A 24662-nucleotide genomic window follows, 5' to 3' on the forward strand; every position below is an offset into this window, starting at 1 on the left:
GGCAAGTGCTCGTCTGAGCTCCATTCTCTGGTCCCCCCCTCGCCAGTCTTTTACAAAAAATACCCGACTAGCTGAAACCACCGTCAATAATTTTCCCACTCCTTATCTGTGCCTAAATCAAAACGTAGATTCCATGAACAAAGCTTCTTTCTTAGAACTGCACGCCTGTGGAACTCTGTTCTGCTTGCCTGTTTCCCTCCCGACTTCAACCTGGATGTCTTCAAGTCCAACACAAACAAATTCCTGATGAACCGCCCCCCCCCTAAGTAATGACACCTTATCAATTCTCCAATACTATTGCTACACTATCCCATTGATTACTGTACACACAATAACCCTTATCCCCGAGTGGCCATTGGGCCTTGATAAGTGGTGAACTCCGTGTAAAAAAAAAAAAAAGATAAAACAATATTTATCGTTTGTAAACAATTTTTACTATTTTATTGATTTTGGTAACAGCTTATTTTTTTTCCTAGCCTTTTTTCTCAACTGGGAATTTCTTGACAATCGACTTCTATTCATCAAAAACGTAAGAAAACAGATTGTTATTACTTTTTAATAAAACACACACACACACACACACACACACACAAACACGCACACACACAAACACACACACAAACACCCACACACAAACACACCAATCAGTTTTCTGATAGTTAGCAATTTCTTGTTACAGTACGAATATGATACATTCTAAAAATCATGTAAATTAATTTTTTTATTTTTTTATCTTAGTGAGTAAGTAAAAAGGGACTGTTTCGCATTGCTTTCTTGAAAAAAAAAAGAGCAGATAACTCAACAATAATTCAAACTTGCGAGATCAGTCTTATAATGTGAACGATTTCACATTAATCACTAAAAATCGTTTAACATAATTTTCCTAGTTTAAAACAAAAACAAAACTGCTTGATCAATTTACATTATTTTCGGGATATGACATTTTCGGTCCATCATAAAGATTTTTCTGTATTTTTTTTTAGCGAACCTAAAGAATCTTGCCCCCTCCCTATTTTTTTTATTTTCATCTTTTTTTTTTTTTTTTTTCATTTTTTTCAGCGGATTATTTTCGAATGGAAACTAGTCTACCAGATTATATATAAAAAAAAACAAAAAAAAAAAAAAACAACCAAATTGAAAAAAAGTCAATATTAAAATAGTTTTAGAGGAAGTTGTCAGTTTCTAATGTACCTATTTACAATGCCTCCCCACGGGACAAAGTTAGACACCAGGGTCGTTTTTTAACGTGGAGAAAAGGTACAAAAATAAAGGTAATCGTGAAGAGAGAGCCTGTTTCCTCCGTTTGACTATAGGTGGCGTTACTGTCTGTCCACCCAGTTACGGAAGCACAAAATGTATATAATGCCACCCTTGAAATAAAAATAAATGTTTTTGTTATATTTTAATTTTAAACATGGTTTTTTTTTGGGGGGGGGGTGCAAACATATTTAAGTTTTGTTTTTTGTTTTTTCAAACATATTTACGTTTTTTTTTGTTTGTTTTTGCAAGCATATTTAAGTTTTATTTTTCCAAACATTTACGTGTTGTTGCTTGTTTATTTTAAAACATTTACGGTTTTTTTGGGTTTTTTTTTTTTTGCAAGCATAAACTAAATATTTTTGAAATATTTTTCTTTTTGAAAAGTTTGCTTATGCACTTATTGGTACCGCGCTATTTTTTAATAGTAGTTTCAAGTAAGATTCAAGTTTTACAATATCCTTTTTCAAATATATATATATATATATATATATATATATATATATATATATATATATACTTGCGGAAAAGGTAAAATAAGTGCAGAAAAATTAAGAAAAAAAGGGGGGGGTCCATAAAAAAGATAAAAGAAAAAACGTTGATTTTTTTATTATCATAAGAGCGTAAAAAATACTCGCGGAAAAACGGTTGTACCCATAAATATGTTTAAAAGAAAAATATAGCAAAAACATTTAGTTTATGCTTGCAAAAAAAAAAAAACGTAAATGTTTAAAAATAAACAAGCATCAAAACGTAAATGTTTGGAAAAATAAAACTTAAATATGTTTGCAAAAAAATAAAACTTAAATTTGTTTGCACAAAAAAAAAAAAAAAGAAACATGTTTAAAATTAAAATATAACAAAAACATTTATTTTTATTTCAAGGGTGGCATTATATACATTTTGTACTTCCGTAACTGGGTGGACAGACAGTAACGCCACCTATAGTCGAACGGAGGAAACAGGCTCTCTCTTTCTTCACGATTACCAAAATAAAAAAATTGTCTCAGTCGTGATCCTCCACCGAAAGAGAACAAGAAATGAAAGTGCAGCATCTGAAGAACAGATACTACACTTTGATCTTGAACAAAAGGCCGAATGTAACCTTCTAGTAAATCGATCATCCATTTTAGAACAACGTGACGTTTTTAGGCCAAATTTTGCCAATTAAGCCTTTTTGTAAGCAGTTTAGCCTTTTTTGAGATTTTTTTTTTTAATTGAAAAACAGGCTAAACTACCTCGAAAATGAGCACCTCTACAAATATCTAAATATTGACCTTTTTCATTTTTCTTAATAATTTGGTAGACTAGTGTCTATTCGATAATAATCCGCTAAAAACAATTAAAATAATGAAAATAAAAAAAAATCGAGATGTGGGCGTGGGGCAAGATTCTCCACGCACTGGACTTTTTTTTCTCCTTTACGTCATAAGTGGATGGATGAAGTTGATTGCGCATGTCTGTGTTTACCGGAAGTTGAATATTTCTTGACGAAATCTTGTCAAAATTTACTTCCGGTTTTGTTCGTGTTGATTTTTCTCCTCTTTTCATCATAAAATGAAAAGTTAGCGAGAATTATGTCCGCATTAAGAAATCCGAACGAACTTCTTCGCCCAATTGAACTTTCGTTCAATATGATGCGATAAAAAAATAATTAAAATAAGAAATTAATTTTTGATTTCAATTTTTTGGCGCAAAAAAAAAAAAAAAAAAAATCAAAATAAAGCGCATTAAAACTTTTTTTTTTTTTTTTTAACAAACAACAACAATCACAAAAACTTATTTTTAAAAATAATGTCCGGCAACAATTATACGCCAGAGGAACGGGCAGGTTTGCTTGTTAACTGCGACGTGGAAGACGAAGAAGGTAACGACAAAAAAAAAAAAAAATCATGTTTTCTTGTTCATGTTCTTTGATAGGATAGAGGCGCGTGCAAAAGTACGTTTTCCTATTTGTTTTGAAACCCGTGATCCATTTATTTATTTATTTATTTATTTTCGTCTTAAAATTTTTTATATTTAACGACAAAAAACATCACTTTTACCGGTATGAATTATTTCAAAGGAAATACTCTTAGGAAAATTAATCAAGAATAATTTACAGTAATCTTTACGATTACTGCTTCCATTTCACTTCCGGTTGCCACATGTTATTTTTTTTAATTTTTTTCTAAACAATAATGTTATAATTGCCCAAATAATCAAAGCAATACAACTCTCGAAAATTCAGAACTGCAGTAGCGTTATTATTTAGAAAAAAGTCCTAATTAACACGATGAGAGGAACGGACATCCTTTATCGATTCTGTACTTTCACCTAACAATTTAATAGATGCCATTAAAAAAATCAATTAAAAACGAAGGAGCAACCGGAAGTTAAGTGGAAGCAATAATCGTAAAGATAACACAACTTGATTTACTTTAATTGCCCCTTCGTGACCTATTTGTGTTAATCAAACAAATATTGTTAAATATTAATTTGTTAACGCAAATAGGTCACAGATGTGTACTTCAAGCAAAAATCGGTAAATTTTTACGACGTGCCCCAGCCCAGCGTATTATAAACACCCACAAACACCGCATGTTAAAAACGGCTTAAAGTGCTCGTTTGAGCTCCAATCTCTGGTCCCCTCTCGCCAATCTTTCACGATAAACACCCACACCCGCCTAGCTGAAATCACTTTCAATAATTTTCTCCACTCTTTATTTATGCCTAAATTAAAAACGTAGATTCCATGAACATTGGACAAAGCTTCTTTCTTAGAAGTGCAAGTGCACGCGACACGCCTGTGGAACTCAGTCCCGTTTGCCTGTTTCCCACCTGACTACAACTTGGATGTCTTCAAGTCCAACATAAACAAATTCCTGATGATCCCCCCCCCCTAAGTAAGACACTTTAATCTCCATTATTAACGATTACTACGATACTATCCCATTGATTACTGTACATGCAATAATCCTTATCCCGAGTGGCTTCCGAGCCTTTATAAGTGGTGACCACCACCATATATATATATATATATATATATATATATATACACTTGTGCCCGATATTATTCATACCCCTCGGATCTTTGAGATTTCTATAAGATTATTGCTCAAACCAGAAGGTAGACAATATTAAAGGGATTTCAAACAATAAATCAAGCATAAGCATTTAATTTAAACTCAACAAATAAATAAATTATGCAAGTTTGAAACATTATACAAAGAAAAACAATAATGGCACTAGTTCAAAATTATTCATACCCCTCTTACTAATAGTCAATAGCATGCCCTTTATTCTTAATAACTGCCTGTAACCGTTTTGGATATTTATCAACAAGGTTTTTACAAGCATCAACACTGATTTTTGACCATTCTTCAATGCAGTAGTTCTCCAAATCCCTCAAATTTCTAGGTTTCCGCTTTTTAACCTCAGTTTTCAATATGTGCCAGAGGTTTTCGATAGGGTTCAGGTTGGGACTCTGGCTAGGCCATTCCAAAACATTAATTTGATTATCCTCAAACCATTTCTTGACTATTTTGGCAGTATGTTTTGGATCATTATCCTGTTGAAGGACCCAGTTTGGTCCTAAATGGAGCTTCTCCGCATCCTGTCTAATGTTTTTCTGGAGTATCTCCAAATATTGCTCCTTCTTCATGGTTCCATCTATCTTGACCAAACTACCTGGACCACTAGCCGAAAAGGAGCCCCAAAACATTAGGCTACTACCACCATGTTTCACCGTGGGTATGGTGTTCTTTGGGTTGTAAGCTTCTCCTTTCTTCCTCCAAACGTAAGAAGCATCCATATGGCCAAACAATTCAATTTTTGTTTCGTGAGTCCACAAAATACTTGAGAAAACGGACTCTGGAGAATTCACATGGTTCCTAGTAAACTTTAGACGTGCTGCAAGGTGTTTTCCGGTGTGCAAATGGAGTCCTTCTTGGTCTTCTTCCTTTCAGACCATTTTCATGCAGAGTCCTTTGCAATATTTGCCTTGATATTTTTATGCCAGAAGACTCCAGATTTTCTAAAATGTCCTTAGTAGTGGTGGTTGGATTTGCATTAACACTTCTTACAATATTCCTGGTGGCTCTAGCAGACAGTTTCCTTTTCCTTCCTCTACCAATCAAGTTGTTTGTTGTGTGGTGGCTCTGGAATTTTTTGATGATGCTCTGTACTGTTGCTGTAGGGACCTCAAATTTCTTGGAAATTGACTTTTAACCTAAACCATCCTTATGTGAATTCGCAATTTTAGCCCTAAGATCATTACTAAGCTCTTTTTTCTTCCCCATTCTAATAATTTTTATTCTTTTATTGGTTTTCAGTTGATATCATTTTAATTTCTGAAAAATGCAAAAAACGAAATGAAATTAATCAAAGGTTGTATAAAAGCATTCAAAATAAGAATCAAACAGGAAACAAACAGTCAGAAACTCGATTAATACTGAAAAAATAAGGGGGTATGATTATTTTTGAACATTGCAGATTTTATAAATAGCTGTATATTTCTTTTATTACAAGTATCCCGAGATTTTAAAATGACGAAAATGATCAGAAGAGGTTTATTAAGAATATGTATCAATATGGACGTAAACAATAAATTCTAACAAAGTTACACCTAATAAACTCAATTTTCAAGGGGGGGTATGAATAATATCGGGCACAACTGTATATATATATATATAAACAAAAAAAAACTGGGCGGAGTTGTTGTACAACCCTCACCCTCATGCGTAATTTCTATATTGATAGGTTTTTGAAATTTATTCACTGGATTATTATTGATTGGACACTAATTAACCAGATTATGAAAAAAAAAAAAAAAAAATCATTATTTCGACATTTGAAAGGGGTGCTCACTTTTTAATTACAATGTTCTGGTAAATCAGTCACCCATTTTGTAACCAATAAAAACGCGGGTGTATCAAAAGGTAATCTGGAAGAAAGAGAGAGCCTGTTTCCTCCGTTTGACTATAGGTGGCGTTACTGTCTGTCTACCCAGTTATGGAAGCACAAAATGTATATAATGGCACCGTTGAAATAAAAATAAACGTTTTTGCTATATTTAAACATGTTTTTTTTGTTTGTTTTTTTTTTTGCAAATATATTTAAGTTTTATATTTTTTTTCAAACATATTTACGTTTTTTTTTTTTGTTTTTGCAAACATATTTAAGTTTTAGTTTTCCAAACATTTACGTTTTGTTGCTTGTTTATTTTCAAACATTTACGTTTATTTTTGTTTTCACGTTGTTTTTTTTTTTTTGAAAAAATAAAACTTAAATATGTTTGCAAAAAAAAAAAAAAAACAAAAAAAAAACATGTTTAAAATTAAAATATAGCAAAAACATTTATTTTTATTTCAAGGGTGCCATTATATACATTTTGTGCTTCCATAACTGGGTGGACAGACAGTAACGCCATCTATAGTTAAACGTAGGAAACAGGTTCTTTCTTTCTTCCAGATTCAAAACCAAAGAAAGTAAAAATGATATGAACCTCTACCGCATTTGTAAGTCAGAAATATTTTTGTTTCTCAAAGAAAAAAAAAAAAAAAAAAATAGAATGAACATTACTTTTTTATTGTTTTTTTTATGAAAATAAAGTTTCGAGTTTTTTTTAGTTTTTTTTTTTTTTTAACTTTAGTTTTTGGAGTTTATATTAATGTATTTTAAACTATGGCCTAAATAGGAAATAAATGACAAAATTAAGCTACTTCCGGAAAGAACTATGAAAAATAAGTAAGTAAAGAAATTTGGTTATTTATTTGCTTCCCCAAATGAGCAAATTAGGCACAAGGCCGTTTTTTAATGTGGAGAGAGGGGGAGAGGGAGGGTAAAGGGGGACCAGCTCCTCCGAGGGAGGTGGGGGGGGGCTGGTATGAAGAGTTTTCCCTACATTGACCAAAACTGGTTGCTACAAGAGCAATGATTTGACATATGGGATTGCCCCCACATATAACTTTTAGTACAACATCTGCCGGAACAGATACTACACTTTGATCCCCAGGCCAAAAAGGCCGGAGGAAAGTGAAAGAGAACATATATCCGTAATTATTTAATTGGATATGTTTTGATTTAATTAAGGAAAACGGGAAAGCTTTTCATGAAACGTATTTATATTTTTATTATAAAAAACAGAAAATGAAGATGTCATATTCATAACGATCTAAACTGGGTGAGCACCATTTGAAAACCAAAACATTTATTGTACAAAAATGTATCAAAATATAATTGTAAAGCCATTTATTAGAAAAGTCTGTGTAAGAAAATATAATTTTTATAAAACAATTTTGTAATTTTTTATTTCCCACTTCGGTCATAGTTTAAAATACTCATTTCTCCCTCTGATTTTAACGACAGGTGCCCGAAAAAATGGCGTCTCCATTTTCGGCGATAAACTGTAGAAGTACCTCTTTTATTTTGGTTTTAACTTTGCGCTTGTTGGATTATTTTTTTTATTTTTTTGATGGATATTTTTTTTTGGCTGAAGATTATAGTTATAGGTAATTATTAACAGGAAAATTGGTGCAAGTCCAGATTAGCACTTGTGGCGATAAACAAAAACCTTCATTGTGTCACGGAATGTCGTCATTGTTTTTTATCATATCGAAAAACAGTGAAATTTTATTTGATGCTAGTGCACTTATTGATCTGCGCTATTTTTTTAAATAGTATTTTCAAGTTTAATTAAAGTTTTACGATATGTTTTTATTGTTAGGTGAAAGTACAGAATAGGTACACAACACCCTCCGGTTCCCATGTTAAGAATGGCTTTCTAAATAACGTTTTTATTTCAGCACGGATCAATAAGTGCAGGAGTACCTTTTATTTTCTTGAATAAAAAACAACCTACTCGACGTGAACATGACTGTTTTTGTTTTAATAATTATTTTTTATTCAAAAATAAAAAATAAAAATTTCAATATTGACCAAAACGTTTTTTTCCCAAAGCTTATTGGGAATTTTTTTTAATTACCATATTTTACCATGATCTGTGAGAATTTCTCTTACATTGGTTTTGCCCTTGGCAGAATGGATGAAAGCCGAACAGAAATTACAACAGGTCCACCTTTTAAAATTGAACATAAATTTTATTAAAGCAAAAAGATCCACATTGCAAAAGATGCGTCATCTTCAGCTGTCGTAATGGGCCGGTAACACCCCAAAGGGGTAATAGTTCATCTTCGAAAAATGCGAGGTACAAAACTCCACTGACAAAGAACGCTGCAACAGGTTGAAAAGTTGAGTGATATCTTCCAAGATGGATACTGCAGTCCAGTCGCCTCGATAAGTCCATTAAATAACTGTCCAAATGGCAAGTCAAACTGTAGACCTTAATTTCATCTCTCTTATGTTGTAATGATGAAAGTCAGTTGATTCACTAAGCACAACATCCATTTATCTAGTGTTTCCTTTTCAAAAAAAAATAATTATGTAAAAATCGGTCGACGGAAAAATTATTTCGCCAGTAAGTCAATTAACCACCGGCAATCGCTGAATCTTTTTTTATTTATTTTTTTTATTTATTTATTTTATTTATTTATTTATTTATTTATTTTTTTTTACATACGCATCACCACTCTATATAATCTTTTTTTATTTATTTTTTTTATTTATTTATTTTATTTTATTTTATTTATTTATTTATTTATTTATTTTTACATACGCATCACCACTCTATATAATCTCCTTCTCATCAGAGGGTAGGAATTAGCAAAATGTAGGATCGGATTTTGCATGCAGAAATATTTGATGAAACAACAAATAATTCAAAGATCTTACTTGAAAACAAAATAAGTTAAGCAGAGGGAATATGGTAAAGAAAAAGGTGATTACACATTAATGGATAGTCTGGTGGAAGATGGTCCATAATAATCCAAAGGCAGAAATCCATGGAATAATTCACAAAAAAAGTGTGTACAAGGAAAAAATAATATTAATAAAAGAAAAATAAGATGTGCTTTTCACTCTACTTCCGAGACATCTTCTTCCAATTACGGGATTTCTTTGGATTTTACTTGTACAAATGGAAATTCTTTTAACTTTCTTGAAGTTTTACATTTGGATTTTACCGTCACTGGATTTTTTATCTTCCACCAGACTATCCATTCATGTGTAATCACCTTTTTCTTTACCATATTCCCTCTGCTTACTTTTTTTTTTCAAGTAAGATCTTTGACTTATTTGTTGTTTCATCAAATACTTCTGCATGCAAAATCCGATCCCGCATTTTGCTAATTCCTACCCTCTGATGAGAAGAAAAGTATTTCTTCGAAACTCCGCAGATTAAGGACTATCCATTTATCTAGTGTTTCCTTTTCAGATTAAATATGTTTTTAACTCATTTCAAAGTGTTTTTTAACATATTTTATTAACTGTTTGCTCATATATATATATATATATATATATATATATATATATATATATATATAAAATGAAAAATTACAATTGAATTTACCAAAATGATCAAAGATGGTAAAATTAAAGTGAATTATAAATATTAAAGAATTAATATTTATAAAATTATCTCAGCCAGATATAAAAGCTCGATAAAACCAAATAGGAAATAGAGCTTAGAATATGAGCAAACAGTTAATAAAATATGTTAAAAAACACTTTGAAATGAGTTAAAAACATATTTAATCTGAAAAGGAAACACTAGATAAATGGATAGTCCTTAATCTGCAGAGTTTCGAAGAAATACTCTCCTTCTCATCAGAGGGTAGGAATTAGCAAAATGCGGGATCGGATTTTGCATGCAGAAGTATTTGATGAAACAACAAATAAGTCAAAGATCTTACTTGAAAACAAAAAAAGTGAAGCAGAGGGAATATGGTAAAGAAAAAGGTGATTACACATGAATGGATAGTCTGGTGGAAGATAAAAAAAATCCAGTGACGGTAAAATCCAAATGTAAAACTTCAAGAAAGTTAAAAGAATTTCCATTTGTACAAGTAAAATCCAAGGAAATCCCGTAATTGGAAGAAGATGGTCCATAATAATCCAAAGGCAGAAATCCATGGAATAATTCACAAACATGTGTACAAGGAAAAAGAAAATAAATAAAAAAAAATAATATTAATAAAAGAAAAATAAGATGTGCTTTTCACTCTACTTCCGAGACATAACTATGTCTTTCCATTTATCTAGTGTTTCCTTTTCAGATTAAATATGTTTTTAACTCATTTCAAAGTGTTTTTTAACATTTTTTTTTTTTTTTTTTTTTTTTTTATCACATTTTCACCCCAAACAAGGCACATTGCCACTTTAATGTAGGGGGCTACTATCAGGGGAAACATCTACTGGGGTACTATGTAGGGATTAACTGTTTGCTCATATATATATATATATATATATATATATATATATATATATATATATATATAAATAAATCGCCCAACATAAAAGCATTGGTGTTTGCAAATGAAAATAACATTTCGCCACATTAGGGCATCAATACGTCTCAAAGGGACAAAGTAATTTTGAGGGTGCAAGCCTCGGGTGAATTTCGAGCGTCCATCTTCAACCCATGTCTGTGTTGAAACTGGTGATTTGAAAGGATAAATTTGGCGCAAAGAACACCCTCGGCAGTAATTACAAGCAATCTGAGTGGTTCAAACAAAAGCGTGGGCGGACAAACCGACCAATGAGGAGCCTGCTTATTTGCAGAATTTCTGACAGAACATGCTCTAAAAATTTTATAAATTATCTAGTATTTTTTTTTTGCTTTTCATGTTATAAGCCTCTCTATACATGGCCTCATCGACATGAGACTATTTCATCTCTCACGATATGTAATTTACTTATTACCACAAGTGCTAATCTGGACTTGCACCAATTTTCCTGTTAATAATTACCTATAACTATAATCTCTGGCTAAAGTAAATATCTAGCAAAAAAAAAACAAAAAAAAAAACATAACAAAATAATCCACACTCCCTGGAACGCGCTACATACAACATCGGAGCTGATGCGTATTTCGCTATGGGGGCATCACTCGTGTACATCCGCCGTACCAGATTTGTTTTCAAAATTTTATTTTTTTAATCTGAAAGAAAACTTTGTAATCAATGAGATTGACATGAAAAAAAAAAAAATGTAAATTGTGGAATTTGGAGGGGAGTACAATCTCCTAAACGCCTGCCGTACTTGTTTTTCACGTTGAAAATAGTAATATATCCAAAAATTACAAGAATTCATGGAATAGAACAACTGCTTTTGTGTTTTTAGTAAAAAAAAAAAAAAAAATCTATTCTTATCGGCTAAAACAAAACGTAAACCATTAAAGTCGTGAAAACAAGATAAGTATTTCCCCTGTATTCGCAATGTTCAAAACCATTTTCTGTAAAAATTACTTTTAACTATAATTTTCTACTCTATGAATTTTCGCCATTTTTGGGTCTATCAATATTTTCGACATAACAATTAAGTACTGCTGGTAATGTCACTAAATAGGTTTTGCGGATGGGGTTTGTATTACTGTACACATAGATTAAAAAATAAAAAAACTAGACAAAATAAATTAAAAACCTGCTCAATATATGTTACTGTGACATAGGTTGACATATATTCGGTGGTTTTTTAATAGTATTTTGTCTAGTTTTTTTATTTTATAACACCTTTTCCACAACTTACAGTGTTAAAGAGAGAGTCAGGCGCCATCTTGAATTTTCCAATACATCGGTAAAACACTGTATGATTTTTGAGCTGAATAAACATGTTACATTGAATAAAAACACAAAAAATATATCCAGTTAGGTAGAAAAGTAACTTATCTTGCCTTTGATAACATTTATTTGTTATAGACAACTTTTTTGAATCTATGTGTACAGTAATACAAACCCTGCGGATGATATGAAAAGATAAGACATTAAAAATGTTTCTTATCTTAAATATTATTATATGAGGAGTCATTTCGTGTAGTTAATTTATTTTATCCATTGAAACTCGAGAAATGCACAATTAAAATGAATGAGTAAAAAATCAACATGGCTGCCACTTGCAATTTTGTAGACCAAGTAGCAGCCTTGACCTTGCGAGCAAAATCCAAGATTGAGTGGCATAGAACAAACTTTAGGGGAATAACGTAGTAGACCAGAGGTTTACTTCCCTTGAGGGACAGAGTGTCCTGGTACCAGAAGGGAATAGATGTTTTTACACCTCGTGGGAACGATGCCCACTTGAATCAGAGTAAGAGTCTAGAATGAACGATATTACCTACTGCTCATGATAGAGCCATCACGAAAGTGAGTACCGCTTTATTTTATTGTTCTGTATTGTAGTGTTGCTGTTTTCATTCACGTTTTTCGATATTGTAATATGTATTTATGTACTTGGGCTTAGTTTGTCAGTCATTGTATGTTATTTGTGCTTATAAATATTTTCTAATGCTGGTTAATTCGGTTAACAATAAGACTAATACTTAAAGCAGAACTGAGGCAAAGCTGACAAGTCAGAACATGACAATTTAAACAGCTTTTATTTTTGCTTATGTAGAATAAATACAAGAAAAAACATGAAAAATAATTTAAACAATTTTTATTTTAAATTAAATTTTGTTTTCTATACTTTAGAATGACAAATAATTTCAGCAACTTTTAAACAATTTTTATTTTTAAGTAAAATTTAGTCTTAATTTAAAATGAAAAATATAATTTAAAATGAAAAATGATCTATGTAGAATAAATGCACGTGATGTGTTGGTCGGCACTAACCCTATTTGGGTTTAACTGGCTTCCTCCAAAGGAGGAAGTTCCATGGGAGCATGAAGTTCACAATATTTGTTGCTTTTTTTAACACAAATAAATCACACATGATTAGGCAAATCTCCTTACCCAAATTGTATTTCCTTTAAAATAATTTTAACACCATTGGTAACGTTTACCCATACCTATTAGGTTGGAGACCCTTTTGAACCTAGTCTAAGAGTGACAGACTAGTGGTAGATGCACCATCCCAGATGTGGCAACAATACTCCATGCATGGGTGAGTGGTGACCGTGTAGAGGTCCAGGATACTCTCAGTATATCTGTAGATATTTTTCCTTGTATCAAGTTTATCTTAGTTTTAACATATTGTATTTTTAATGAGTGTCTTTTACGTATTTTACTTGTGAATTTCAAAGCTATTTAAACTTATTAAACTGTATGAAATGTGAATTTAATTGTTGATGATGGAAATAAAAAAAAAAGTTGAAGAATAAGGCATCACTATGTAAACTGAATAGATGAATCTGAAGTTGCGGGGCTTGTGGTGGTCTGAAGTTGCGGGGCTCGTGGTGGCCTGAAGTTGCGGGGCTCGTGGTGGCCTGAAGTTGCGGGGCTCGTGGTGGCCTGAAGTTGCGGGGCACGTGGTGGCCTGAAGTTGCGGGGCACGTGGTGGTCTGAAGTTGCGGGGCACGTGGTGGTCTGAAGTTGCGGGGCACGTGGTGGTCTGACGTTGCGGGGCACGTGGTGGTCTGACGTTGCGGGGCACGTGGTGGTCTGACGTTGCGGGGCACGTGGTGGTCTGACGTTGCGGGGCACGTGGTGGTCTGGCGTTGCGGGGCACGTGGTGGTCTGGCGTTGCGGGGCTCGTGGTGGTCTGGCGTTGCGGGGCACGTGGTGGTCTATCACCTTTCATACTTAAAAAAAAAAATGAGATTGATCAGCAAAAGATGGTGATTGGTGATTAATCTGATGTAGTTAAAATAAACAATTCCAAATTTATCGATTTTAAAATGAACTATTCCAAAATCGAATTATGTCATCTTGTCAAGTAAAAGATACTAAAATTTTAAACAAATATTTCAAAAAGAGGCAGGCAGTTTTTTTAATTTTTTTTTTTTAATTTGAATATTTAATTGAAAATAATTTTTATGGTAATAAGACAGACTATTGTTTTAAAAAAGGAAATTTGAATAAAGAAGAAACATTTTATTTATTTAACGCTTTACCGCCAAAATTTTTTTATGCAATAAATTTTTTACTCATTTAATTCAGTGTAATAGCAAAATGAAACCAATCAATTAACCATAAAAAAAATAATCAAATTTCATGAAAAAAAAAATTTCAGTTCTGAAGATCAAATGTTTAGAGAGGAGTTTGGTAGACTTTTCACACAAACACACACCAACATAGTCACTTATATATTTCCATGTGTTAAAACGTTTTCATCTTAAATTTTATGCAGAATGTAGAAACTATGCATAAATAGAATTCAACATAATAGTGAAATGAAACCAATCATCTATTAAGAAACCATAAAAAGTAAAAAAGAAAATAATAATAATTAACATTAATTTTTCAAAGGAATATTAAATCAATAAATATCAAATTAGTTAACCTTCATGAAGTTGTCTGCATCTACATAACTGTGTATATTAACCCTTTGCTGTCAGAATCTTTTATGCAATAAATAAATTAAGCGAGATAAGACACTGATAGAATTCAGATGAAAATCCTGATAGATATTACTTGAAGCAATACTTTCAAGGAGATCCTAGCCAAAAAGGAAAAGCTCAATATTTAAGAATAGAGCAATATAATGTGGTGATGCCTATGTAAAAAAAAAAATATATATATATAAGTTTTGTGGTTTAATTTTAAATTCTGAAAAAAAAACAACATATAGAGGCATATATTCGATTTAAGAATTTATTGCTTGACAAAGGAATATATAGAAAGGGTTATTTTAATTTCCTTAATCCATGGATTTTCAACAATGGCTCATATCATCATAATTCTTAAATCGAATATATGCCTCTATATGTTGTTTTTTCAGAATTTAAAATTAAACCACGAAACTTTATATATATATATATACACACACAAACACACAGTCAATCTAAGGGAGACAACTCGGAGTCCTCCAATGCCAAGTCACATGTCACCACAAAACTGACAAGGGGAGGCAATTCCTCACATAGTTCAAGGGACAAAATTACTAATCTGTAAAGTATTAAAACGTGACCATATACCAGAAAACCATTTCATATGATGGCAGTTAGTGTGCAACTGGCACACAAATATAAACAAACCCTTCATTCACTTGTTGAGCCATGCATAAACCTCTACTATGAAGACCAGTTGGACTGACAAGATCATAAGAGAAGAAATATTGTATTTTTGAAAAGCAACTTGAAAGTACAATTTGGTGGTAAAGGGTTAAAGGATATTTAATTGGCAAAAACAATTCTCTTTACAGAAGGAGAAAGTCATTTATGAATCGATAATAATCTCCATAAAAAAAAAAAAAACGGAAACATCTGTTTAACAATTCTTCAAAAGATGTTTTATCTTACAACATTTTTGCAAGTAATAATCTATATATTAATATGATATTGTGTGTGTTATTTTGTGTGTTACACTTACATCTTTTTTCTTCCAAGTGAGTGTCATTTAATTGTTATGACTTTCCATTTCTTGTAATAAATAATTTTACCAAGAATTCTTGAGACGTTTTGGTTTCGGTTTCGACTAGCTGAAGGAACTCGTTTATATATATATATATATATATATATATGTGTAAGGAATGAAAAAATATACCAGCGGTGGTTGACGTTATGTTTAAAGAAAAAATAGAAAAAACCGAATGAAATTATTAAAAAATCAACGTTTCGTCCTTGTTTCCGAGGACATCTTCAGGATAATTGAAATAAAAATGTGATAAAAGAAAAAGTCATAGATCGTGCGAAAAAAGACAGTTTTTTAAAATCCAACCCATGTCGGGAAAGGACGAATATGTGCGCACACATATTCGTCCTTTCCCGACATGGGTTGGATTTTAAAAAACTGTCTTTTTTCGCACGATCTATGACTTTTTCTTTTATCACATTTTTATTTCAATTATCCTGAAGATGTCCTCGGAAACAAGGACGAAACGTTGATTTTTTAATAATTTCATTCGGTTTTTTCAATTTTTTCTTAAAGCATATATATATATATACTCGGGTTTTTTTATATTCAAAAGTAATGGACTAATGAATTCAACGAGGTTGTTAGATAGTGCTCAATAAAAAGAGCTGATAATACTTGTTTATTGTTATATAAACATGCTCACATCCCGCTGCTACAAATAGCCACTTGTTTCAATCAAACAACAGATATCATCAGGCAGTGACTTGACTATTCAAAAGTTCAATGAATAACCTTTATTTATGTTTATTCATTGAACTTTTGAATAGTCAAGTCGCTGCCTGATGATATCTGTTGTTTGATTGAAACAAGTGGCTATTTGTAGCAGCGGTATGTGAGCATGTTTATATAACAATAAACAAGTAATATATATATATATATATATATTGTTGGGTTTCGACCAGACTTTGGACTCCTACGAAAAAGAAACACAAATACAAGTCGGAGAACAATAAAAAGTGTATTTAATATAAACATAAAATACAAACGTAAAATATGTAGGTTGCAAAACAATTGTGTTTGCGGCTTTTTAAGAAGTCCAAAAAAGTCCTTTTAACATCTTGAGTGATGGCTCCTTTCAAGTTAAGAATAGAGAGATGGAATAATACGTCTTTTCTCCGCTGATGTTTGTACGAAAGAGGGCATTTAAAGGGAGTCTCTACTCCTGCTTAATAAATGGGTTGCCGTGATTATTCGATGAGTGGCATCTTTTTATTCCTTCCGAGTGACTGTCATTGAATTATGATTTTCCATTTCTTGTAATAAATAATTTTACTAAGAATTCTTGAGACCTTTTGGTTTCGGTTTCAACTAGCTGAAGGAACTCAAGTTTATGTGTGTGTATGTATGTATATATATATATATATATATATATATATAAGAAATTTATTACTGCGAGTCCAGAATGAGTTTACATATTGTTTCAACTAGAGGAAGATCCCCAAAGAGAGGAAATATCCAACTAGCATCGTCAGAATTCATAGATGGACTCTGACGATGCTAGTTGGATATTTCCTCTCTTTGGGGATCTTCCTCTAGTTGAAACAATATGTAAACTCATTCTGGACTCGCAGTAATAAATTTCTTATATACTGCTCTGGCTACACATTGAGCACTCTATTCCGGTTTTTTCACCACTGGTAAATAAAAAAATATATATATATATATTTATATTACTTAATTGGAATTCATTATTGAGATGAGTATTATTTGTTAATTTAATCATTGTGGAATGCACCCAAGTTATATGGATACATTTTTTTTTTTTTTTTTTAAAATAATAACTTTATAATATATAAGAATCGATAGAAAATTGACTATAATAATATATACAAAATCTGCATAAATTAAATATCATATTTAAGCATATTTTATAACTGGGCTTACCTTGATAAAGCTGGATAGTACATAAAAGTTCATCTCATTACAGAATCAGTTGCATGTCTAAAACACTCTTGGTATGTATGCCCAGTTGCATGCCACTCAAGGGGGGAGAGAAAGTTGATATTGCCACCTATTGGCTGAAACATGCAAAAGGGGCGATAATATCAAAACTGAAAGTGTTGGTCATTGCGTCCGTGTTTTTGCTATGGGCAAGACTCAGATTAATGTGTCTCCACAGCCTTGACTAACTTGACAAGCAACAAAATCTTATTCTTTCACTGTTGAGCTTCCTAAATGCTAGTAGAAAGCCTAATTGTTTTTTCCTTCATACTGCTAGATGTTGGAATTCCTTCTCTGTTTCCTGCTTCTCTGACTGTACTAACCTGCAGAAGTTTAAATGTAGTGTGAACAGTCATCTTGCTGCAAAGCTCCCCACAGTCCCTTGTAAGACACAATCCTAAGTATTAGCCTCTTATGCTCCAATATTCCTTGTTTTGGAGTAAAAAGGTTTTAAAAAAAAGTATTGCATGTTAACTGGGTTCTGTTTTTTTTTTTTGTTTTTTTTTTTAATAGTTTATTTTGTTTTTTATTTGTTTTGTATTATTTTAATTAAATTTTTTATGCTTTTATTTCTTTTTCCCCTTTTTTTTGGGGGGGGGGGCATGTTTTATTTTAATAACTTCAATTTGAATCTCGATAGAAAATCTCAAAAATCCTAGCAGGTCTTTTTCACGTTGCAGTAATTTACATTTACCAAAAACGAGTTATTCCTGTTGTCATGCAAAAGGTGAATGTTCCTATTTACTTGCCTCCCCACAAGGGCAGAGTTAGACACAAGGTCGGTTTTTAATGTGAGGAAAATCCATCACCCCAAAAAGGGGCACTCTGAATAGGAACGAAAATAAAAATTGTCTCAATCTAGAAGGATATCTCCTCCACTGATTGAGGTCAGAAAAGGTGAAGTGTCATATCAGAACCGATACTACACTTTGCTCCTAAATGAGAACATCTTATTGTGATTGAAGGGTGTGTTTGGTTATGATGTTGAAAACCGGGATGTGAACCAAGGACCTTTTTGTGTCATATCAAGTCAGAAGTTGTGTCATAAGTCGGTCATAATGATGGCACAAGCAAATGAATTGCACTTGAATTTCTTTTGCCCCCCCCCCTATCTCCCCACTCCTTATTCTACAGATCTGTTTGCAGATTTCAAAAGAACACACCAGAGAATATATATATAGTCTATTTTGAAGTCAAAGACTAATAGTTCTACCAAAAAAAAAAAAGAAGGTATATTCTCTTTCAAGATGTTGATGCATATAGCTGAATTTTGTCTAAATGCTGTTTTATTAGTTAGGCCTGGGACTTATTGAGCAATGTGTTGATTTGAAAAGCATCAACATTAAAAAGTAAATCACTGAAAATAACCTGACCCTCTCCTCTCCAAAAAAAAACAAAAAAACGTTCATAACCCTTTCGCCCGGCCTGGCGAGGCCAGGCATGAATCTCAAAGACCATATGTGGGGGCAACCCCACATATAAGACCTTAGTCAATGTAGGGGCAACCCTTCATACCAATTGTTACTATCCAGCTCCCCTACTCCCCGGGGAGTTGGTCTCCATTTCCCCTTCACTCCTCACATTAAAAATCGGCCTTGTGCCTAATTTGCTCGGTGGGGGAGCAAATAAATACCAACCCTTTGACCTAAATTATGATGTAAATGATTAAAAACGATATGTATTGTTAATTTTAGATGGCAGCATACTGAATGTAAGCAATGGACAGTTGCAGTCTGGAGGTGTCTGGCATCTACCCAGATACTGAACTAATACGTACAAGGCGTGTTTGAATTAATTCTCACTTTATGCCGCTATATTCATTTATTTATAGCTGAACGAATTAGTTCAACCGGGTCATAAAGTGTTAATGACGCAAGAAAATACAACTTCAAGAGACGTTCCAGAAGTAATGCCTCCATTTTTTTTATTCCAAACAAATGAATCGGAAGGGATTTAATATTGCATCGTTATGATGACTGAACTTATGCATTCATAACCTGAAAGTTTCATCTCTCTGCTGCAGATATTGATGGTGTGAGACTCTAAGTAAGCAACCCCTATCATGGATGTGTGTCAGAAGCAGAGATGCACCACTGAATTCCTCCATGCAGAAAAAAAAATTGAATCGATCAGCATTTGCTGGTGCCTGTTGAACGTTTACAAATCCAATGTAGTTCATGTCAGCATGGTTAAATGGGTTTATTGATTTCAGAGTGGTGACAGATGTGTGTGTGTGATAAAGCATGCTCTGGACTTTTACGTCCGAGGCATCAGAAGTGCATTGACAATGTTGGTGACTATGTAGAAAAATAAATTATGGAGCACAAGATATTGCTCATTTTAATGGTGTCATTCTCATCTTTGTAGCTCTTCAACTTTTTTAGTTTTTTTTTTTTTTAGTAAAAAAAAAAAAAAAAAAAAATAGGAGGCTTTAGTTTTGGAACACCTGTCGTATTACATTTTGTTTCCATCCAAATTAAATAAAAAAATTAATGAGTTATCACAAGTTAAATTTCACTATTTTCACTTGTGGTATTTTCTATAATTAACACTGATAGTTTTGTTATATATAATAGGTCTCATTATTCTTATTGTTCTTATTCGTTGTTATTCAGGGAAGTCTTATTAGAGAGATGTTGTAAGAGAGATTGTTCGTGTTATGATTCATATATAAAAATGTTCAGTAGAAGTGTAGTGGAGTGAGGAAACAGTGAGACAGTCTTAGTGTTCACATTGTAGATATGAGATGTGTTTGTAAAGACATTTTAAACCACATGATATAGAAGACATATAATGACAATTTCCACTTTACCTTTTTGGTAGAATTACAACACAGAGACGACGTTTATAAAAACACATGATGGGTTTATTTCCATGGACCGGCCGGTGGCTTTGCTTTCAGGAATTCAAAGGTTCACATTCTAATGTTTCAAAAGTGACCGTCTCGCTTCTAGACGTTCGACTCCCATGTCTGGACCCAGACTATCGTCTGTCTCTCTCGCTTAACTCTAAAGTTTCTAACTATATCAAGATCTTCCCATTTTCCATGATGTCATACACATGTTAAAACATGTGTCTTCTTTCACGTGTTCTGGAAATGCGTGTCCAAAACTTTTTCCTTTGTTTACAAAAGGAATTTTAACCTATATTCCTAGTAACCTATATTTCCAATATGTTAAAAACATGTTTATTAAATTATCTTATAGTTGCATTCTTTCAATTGAATTTTATAACAAAATTGACAATGCACATTCTTTTCTTGAAACTATTTTATCTCTAAGCTAAACAATGGTTTGTTTTTTACATTCCATTTGCTAATTCTCTCTCGTAATCTATTTCTAAACCTAAATTACGAGGTTCGAATTTCGTCTATTCTATTTCATTTTCATTTTAACTAAATCTCTCTATTTTTGTACTTACATGAAAAGGGGACAGCCCTTATCATGTAACAGTTTTAAAAATATCGAATAAAGATACTGAAATGGAATTGAGATGTGGGAATAGAAGTTCATTAGGTCATTTATTTGTAGCAATGGTTTCTTATATTACTTACTAGCAGAAAGACCCGACGTTGCCTAGGATTGAATGATGATGAACGAATATGTCACACTTCCATATTTTCATTGTCATCGAAATCGGTGAAATCGCCCACTTTTGATTGAACGAGGGGTACCCGGCGTTGCCCGGGTGTTTGGAGGTGTGTGTGGAAACTCCGGGGGTGGGGGTTAAAAAAAAAAAAAAGTAAGTATGAGGATCGAACCCGAACCGTTGAGGCAAAGTTGTAAATTAAAGTGTGAAAAAAAAAAACGTGCGACGTTAACCATTGCCCCACCGCGAGATGCTAACGGAAACGTGTTTTAATTTATTTAATTACTTGGATTTAGCAGGTGCTCGTTTTAATGAGGTTAAGTTTGACTGCGGGATTTCATTTACTGCTGAATGCTCCCCCCCCCTCAAGATGTTATAGGAAAAAGACTAACCCACATGCGGCGAACGACAAATGTTGAATATTTATCTTCCCGAAATCGAGCAAATTAAATAGACCGGCAACCTTCGTCGTTAACTGTGAGTGAAGTTGAAGTCCAATCTAAACAAATTCAAAGTCCAAGGGAATGAAAAGCGGTTCGATCAGTACACAGACACGGTGACACGCCACCAACATGAACCAGCGTACACAATTACCAACCGGCCATTCTTTCCTCCCTCCTTGCCTTCCAAAACGACCTGAATTTATAGTTGTCGAAGACCAACTGATTTGCATATATGCACGAGATTTTGCGAGAGTTTCCGAGATCATACCATTACAAAACGCTGTCGGCGCCATCTTGGAATTCTTTTCCTATCCTAGCTTTGCAGCGATGACAAAGCACACATGCACACCTAGGTGTTTTTTTTATTTTTTTTATTACTTTTTCACCCCAAACAAGGCAAATTGCCACTTTGGTGTAGGGGGCTACTATCAGGGGCAGCAACTACTGGGGCGCTATGTTGGGATTTGGGCAGCAAGATGTTGGTTCACGTTGCACTTGAACTTCTGCATGTCAGTACAGTTGGGGAAGCAGGAACTTGGAATGGAATTCCAGAGTCTAGCAGTTCTGGGGAAGAAACTACTGGACTAGAAAGATCTTTTGCATCTAGGGATCTCTACTGTGTGGGGGTGGGATTTAGCTGCCTGTCGGGTTTGTCGAGGGTGTCTACATCGTGGGGGCACAAGTGTCTGCAGTTCGTCAGAGCATTCACCATTAAAGTATTTGTAGAACAGGCAGAGGGATGCAACGTTTCATCGATAGGACAGAGGCTGAAGCTTAGATGCCAGTTCAGGGCCTATCAGATTGGCGACTCTTTTTTTAACCTTGTCTAGGAGTGAGAGATTAGTAGCAGATGCACCAGCCCAAATGTGACAACAATACTCCATACATGGTCGAATGGTGGCCTTGTAGAGGTACAGGATACTTTCAGGTGTCAGTAGTTTTCTAGCACGGTAGAGAGAGCCTACCTTTTTTGCAGCGGCCCTGGCAATGTTTTCAATATAATTGTTCCAACTCATGTTTCCTGTGAACGTTAGGCCAAGCAGTTTGAAAGATGTACTCTCGGACAGGGAGTCACTGGCCATTGCTATTGGTGGCAGAGAAGGGTTCTTGTAATTATTGAAGGAAACTAGTTTAGTCTTGGCAGCATTGAATGTGACCATCCATTTATGTCCCCATTCCACTACAGATTGGAGGTCATCCTCTAGTGTTTTTACCATTTCTTTAGATATGTGTTCATTTGTTTTCCTGTCATGCCTGTTATAGAGTGTAGTGTCATCAGCATATATACTCATCTCAGAGGCAGTTTTGTCAGGGAGGTCATTAATAAATATTAGGAACAATAGAGGTCCAAGGATAGACCCCTGAGGCACTCCCGCATTTATATCCCACTGTTTAGACGTACGACCGTCGAGGACAACCTGGATTTTTCTCTTCTCTAAGAAGGACCTAATTATGTTAAGTATTCTACCAGTGATACTGTATGATTTAATTTTCCTGAGGAGACCCTTGTGCCATACCCTGTCAAAAGCCTTAGATATATCTAGAGCTACCGCTCTGCCCTCCCCGCTTTGTCCAGTGAATGGTATATACTTCAGAGATTACAGTGAGAATGTCAGCTGTGGAGCGGGTATGTCTAAGTCCATATTGTTTGTCAGTCAGAAGTTTAGCATCTGTAAGGTGCTGGACTAGAGCCTGGTTAATTATAGTCTCAAATATTTTGGCGAAAAGTGGGAGGAGGCTAATGGGGCGATAATTTGATGGGTCAGTTCTTTCGCCAGAGTTCTTGAATATTGGTACCACAGAAGCAGTTTTCCAATAGCCCGGAAAGCATGATTCATTAAGGCATTTGTTGTAGATTTTGGAGAGAACTGGGGCTACTTCGGCTGAGCACTTTTTTAATAGCACAGCTGGGATGAGATTAGGTCCACATGCTTTTGAAGTGTCAAGGTTTTTTATGATAGCGTGTACCTGAGCAGGGGTGATTTTTAGATCGTCTAGCGTGGCGTCTGTCCGCAAAGGAAGTCAGGCAGGGGGTGGTTGGTAGGGTCCAGTGTGGAGTTTGAGGCAAACCGGCTGGCAAGCATATTAGCCTTGTCGGTTGCTGAGCAAACAACCTCGTGATTGTTGGTTAGCGGGGGAATTGTTGATTGCCCATTATCTACTACACTGTTGTAGATTTTCCAGAAGTCATGATTTCCTAATTTTTGTGCTTCGATGCGTTTTTTAGTGGTTTCAGTAAATTCTCTCTTAGCTGTCGCTATTTCTTTCTTAACGTTACTTCTAGCCTCTATATACTTCTGTTTGTTTGAACTGGACTTATGTCGGTTAAATCTGCGGTATGCATGCTGCCTTTGAGCAATGGCAGTTGTGCAAGTCGAAGTAAACCATTGGGGAGAGTAGGGCTTGCTATAAAATTTCCGCATGGGAACATGTGTTTCAATTGCCGTTTTGAACCATTCAGTGGTCTCATTTGCGCACTGTTCACCAGGAAGAGAAAAAATATTTCCCCATGGGCATCTCTGATAAGATCTCTGATGGCTTCCCAGTCAGCCTTTTTATAATATCTGATTGTTTTGAGCACTAGCTCTTCAGTTATGGGTCTAGAATTTAGGACGATTTCTACCATTATCACTGCATGGTCAGCGTTCCCGAGTGGGCTGTCAGCATTTGTTGTACAATCCTCGGGAACTGTAGTCAGAAACAGATCTAGAAGTGATGCTTGTCAGGGGAACGGGTTGGAAACGTAACCATTTGTGATAGGGAGTGAGATATAGCAAAACTATGTGTTGTGCTGCCCGCTGTATCTGTGTGAGAAGAGAATCCAAGCCAGTTTATGTGGTGAGCATTAAAGTCACCAAATACATGTACCTGTGCGCTAGTGTCAAGGGAGAGTGCTGTGTCTATATTGTCAGAGACTTTGTTTATTATGGTGCAGTCCTGGGTCGAGGGAGAGCGGTAGAGAAAATTAAAGTCGCTAATGTTATGTTGTATGTTGAACGGTAAGCCCTCATTTTCACAGCTTTCGCCACACTCCCCCCAATATCATTAT

The 24662-nt window shown here is 33.9% G+C and overlaps 1 protein-coding gene across 1 annotated transcript in view; it reads left to right on the plus strand.

The window, feature by feature from the left end:
• Positions 1–2767: 2767 nt before the first annotated feature.
• Positions 2768–24662, plus strand: part of LOC145246163 (synaptic vesicle glycoprotein 2C-like) — a 72388-nt gene continuing 50493 nt past the window's right edge. The window contains exon 1 of the mRNA XM_080108032.1: positions 2768–3124. Within this exon, the coding sequence (XP_079964158.1) occupies positions 3052–3124 (73 nt within the window). The 5' untranslated portion in view covers positions 2768–3051. The remainder of the gene's footprint in view (positions 3125–24662) is intronic.

Source organism: Euprymna scolopes, chromosome 23 (assembly GCF_053919585.1).
Source record: "Euprymna scolopes isolate OS-2025 chromosome 23, ASM5391958v1, whole genome shotgun sequence".
NCBI lineage: Eukaryota > Metazoa > Mollusca > Cephalopoda > Sepiida > Sepiolidae > Euprymna > Euprymna scolopes.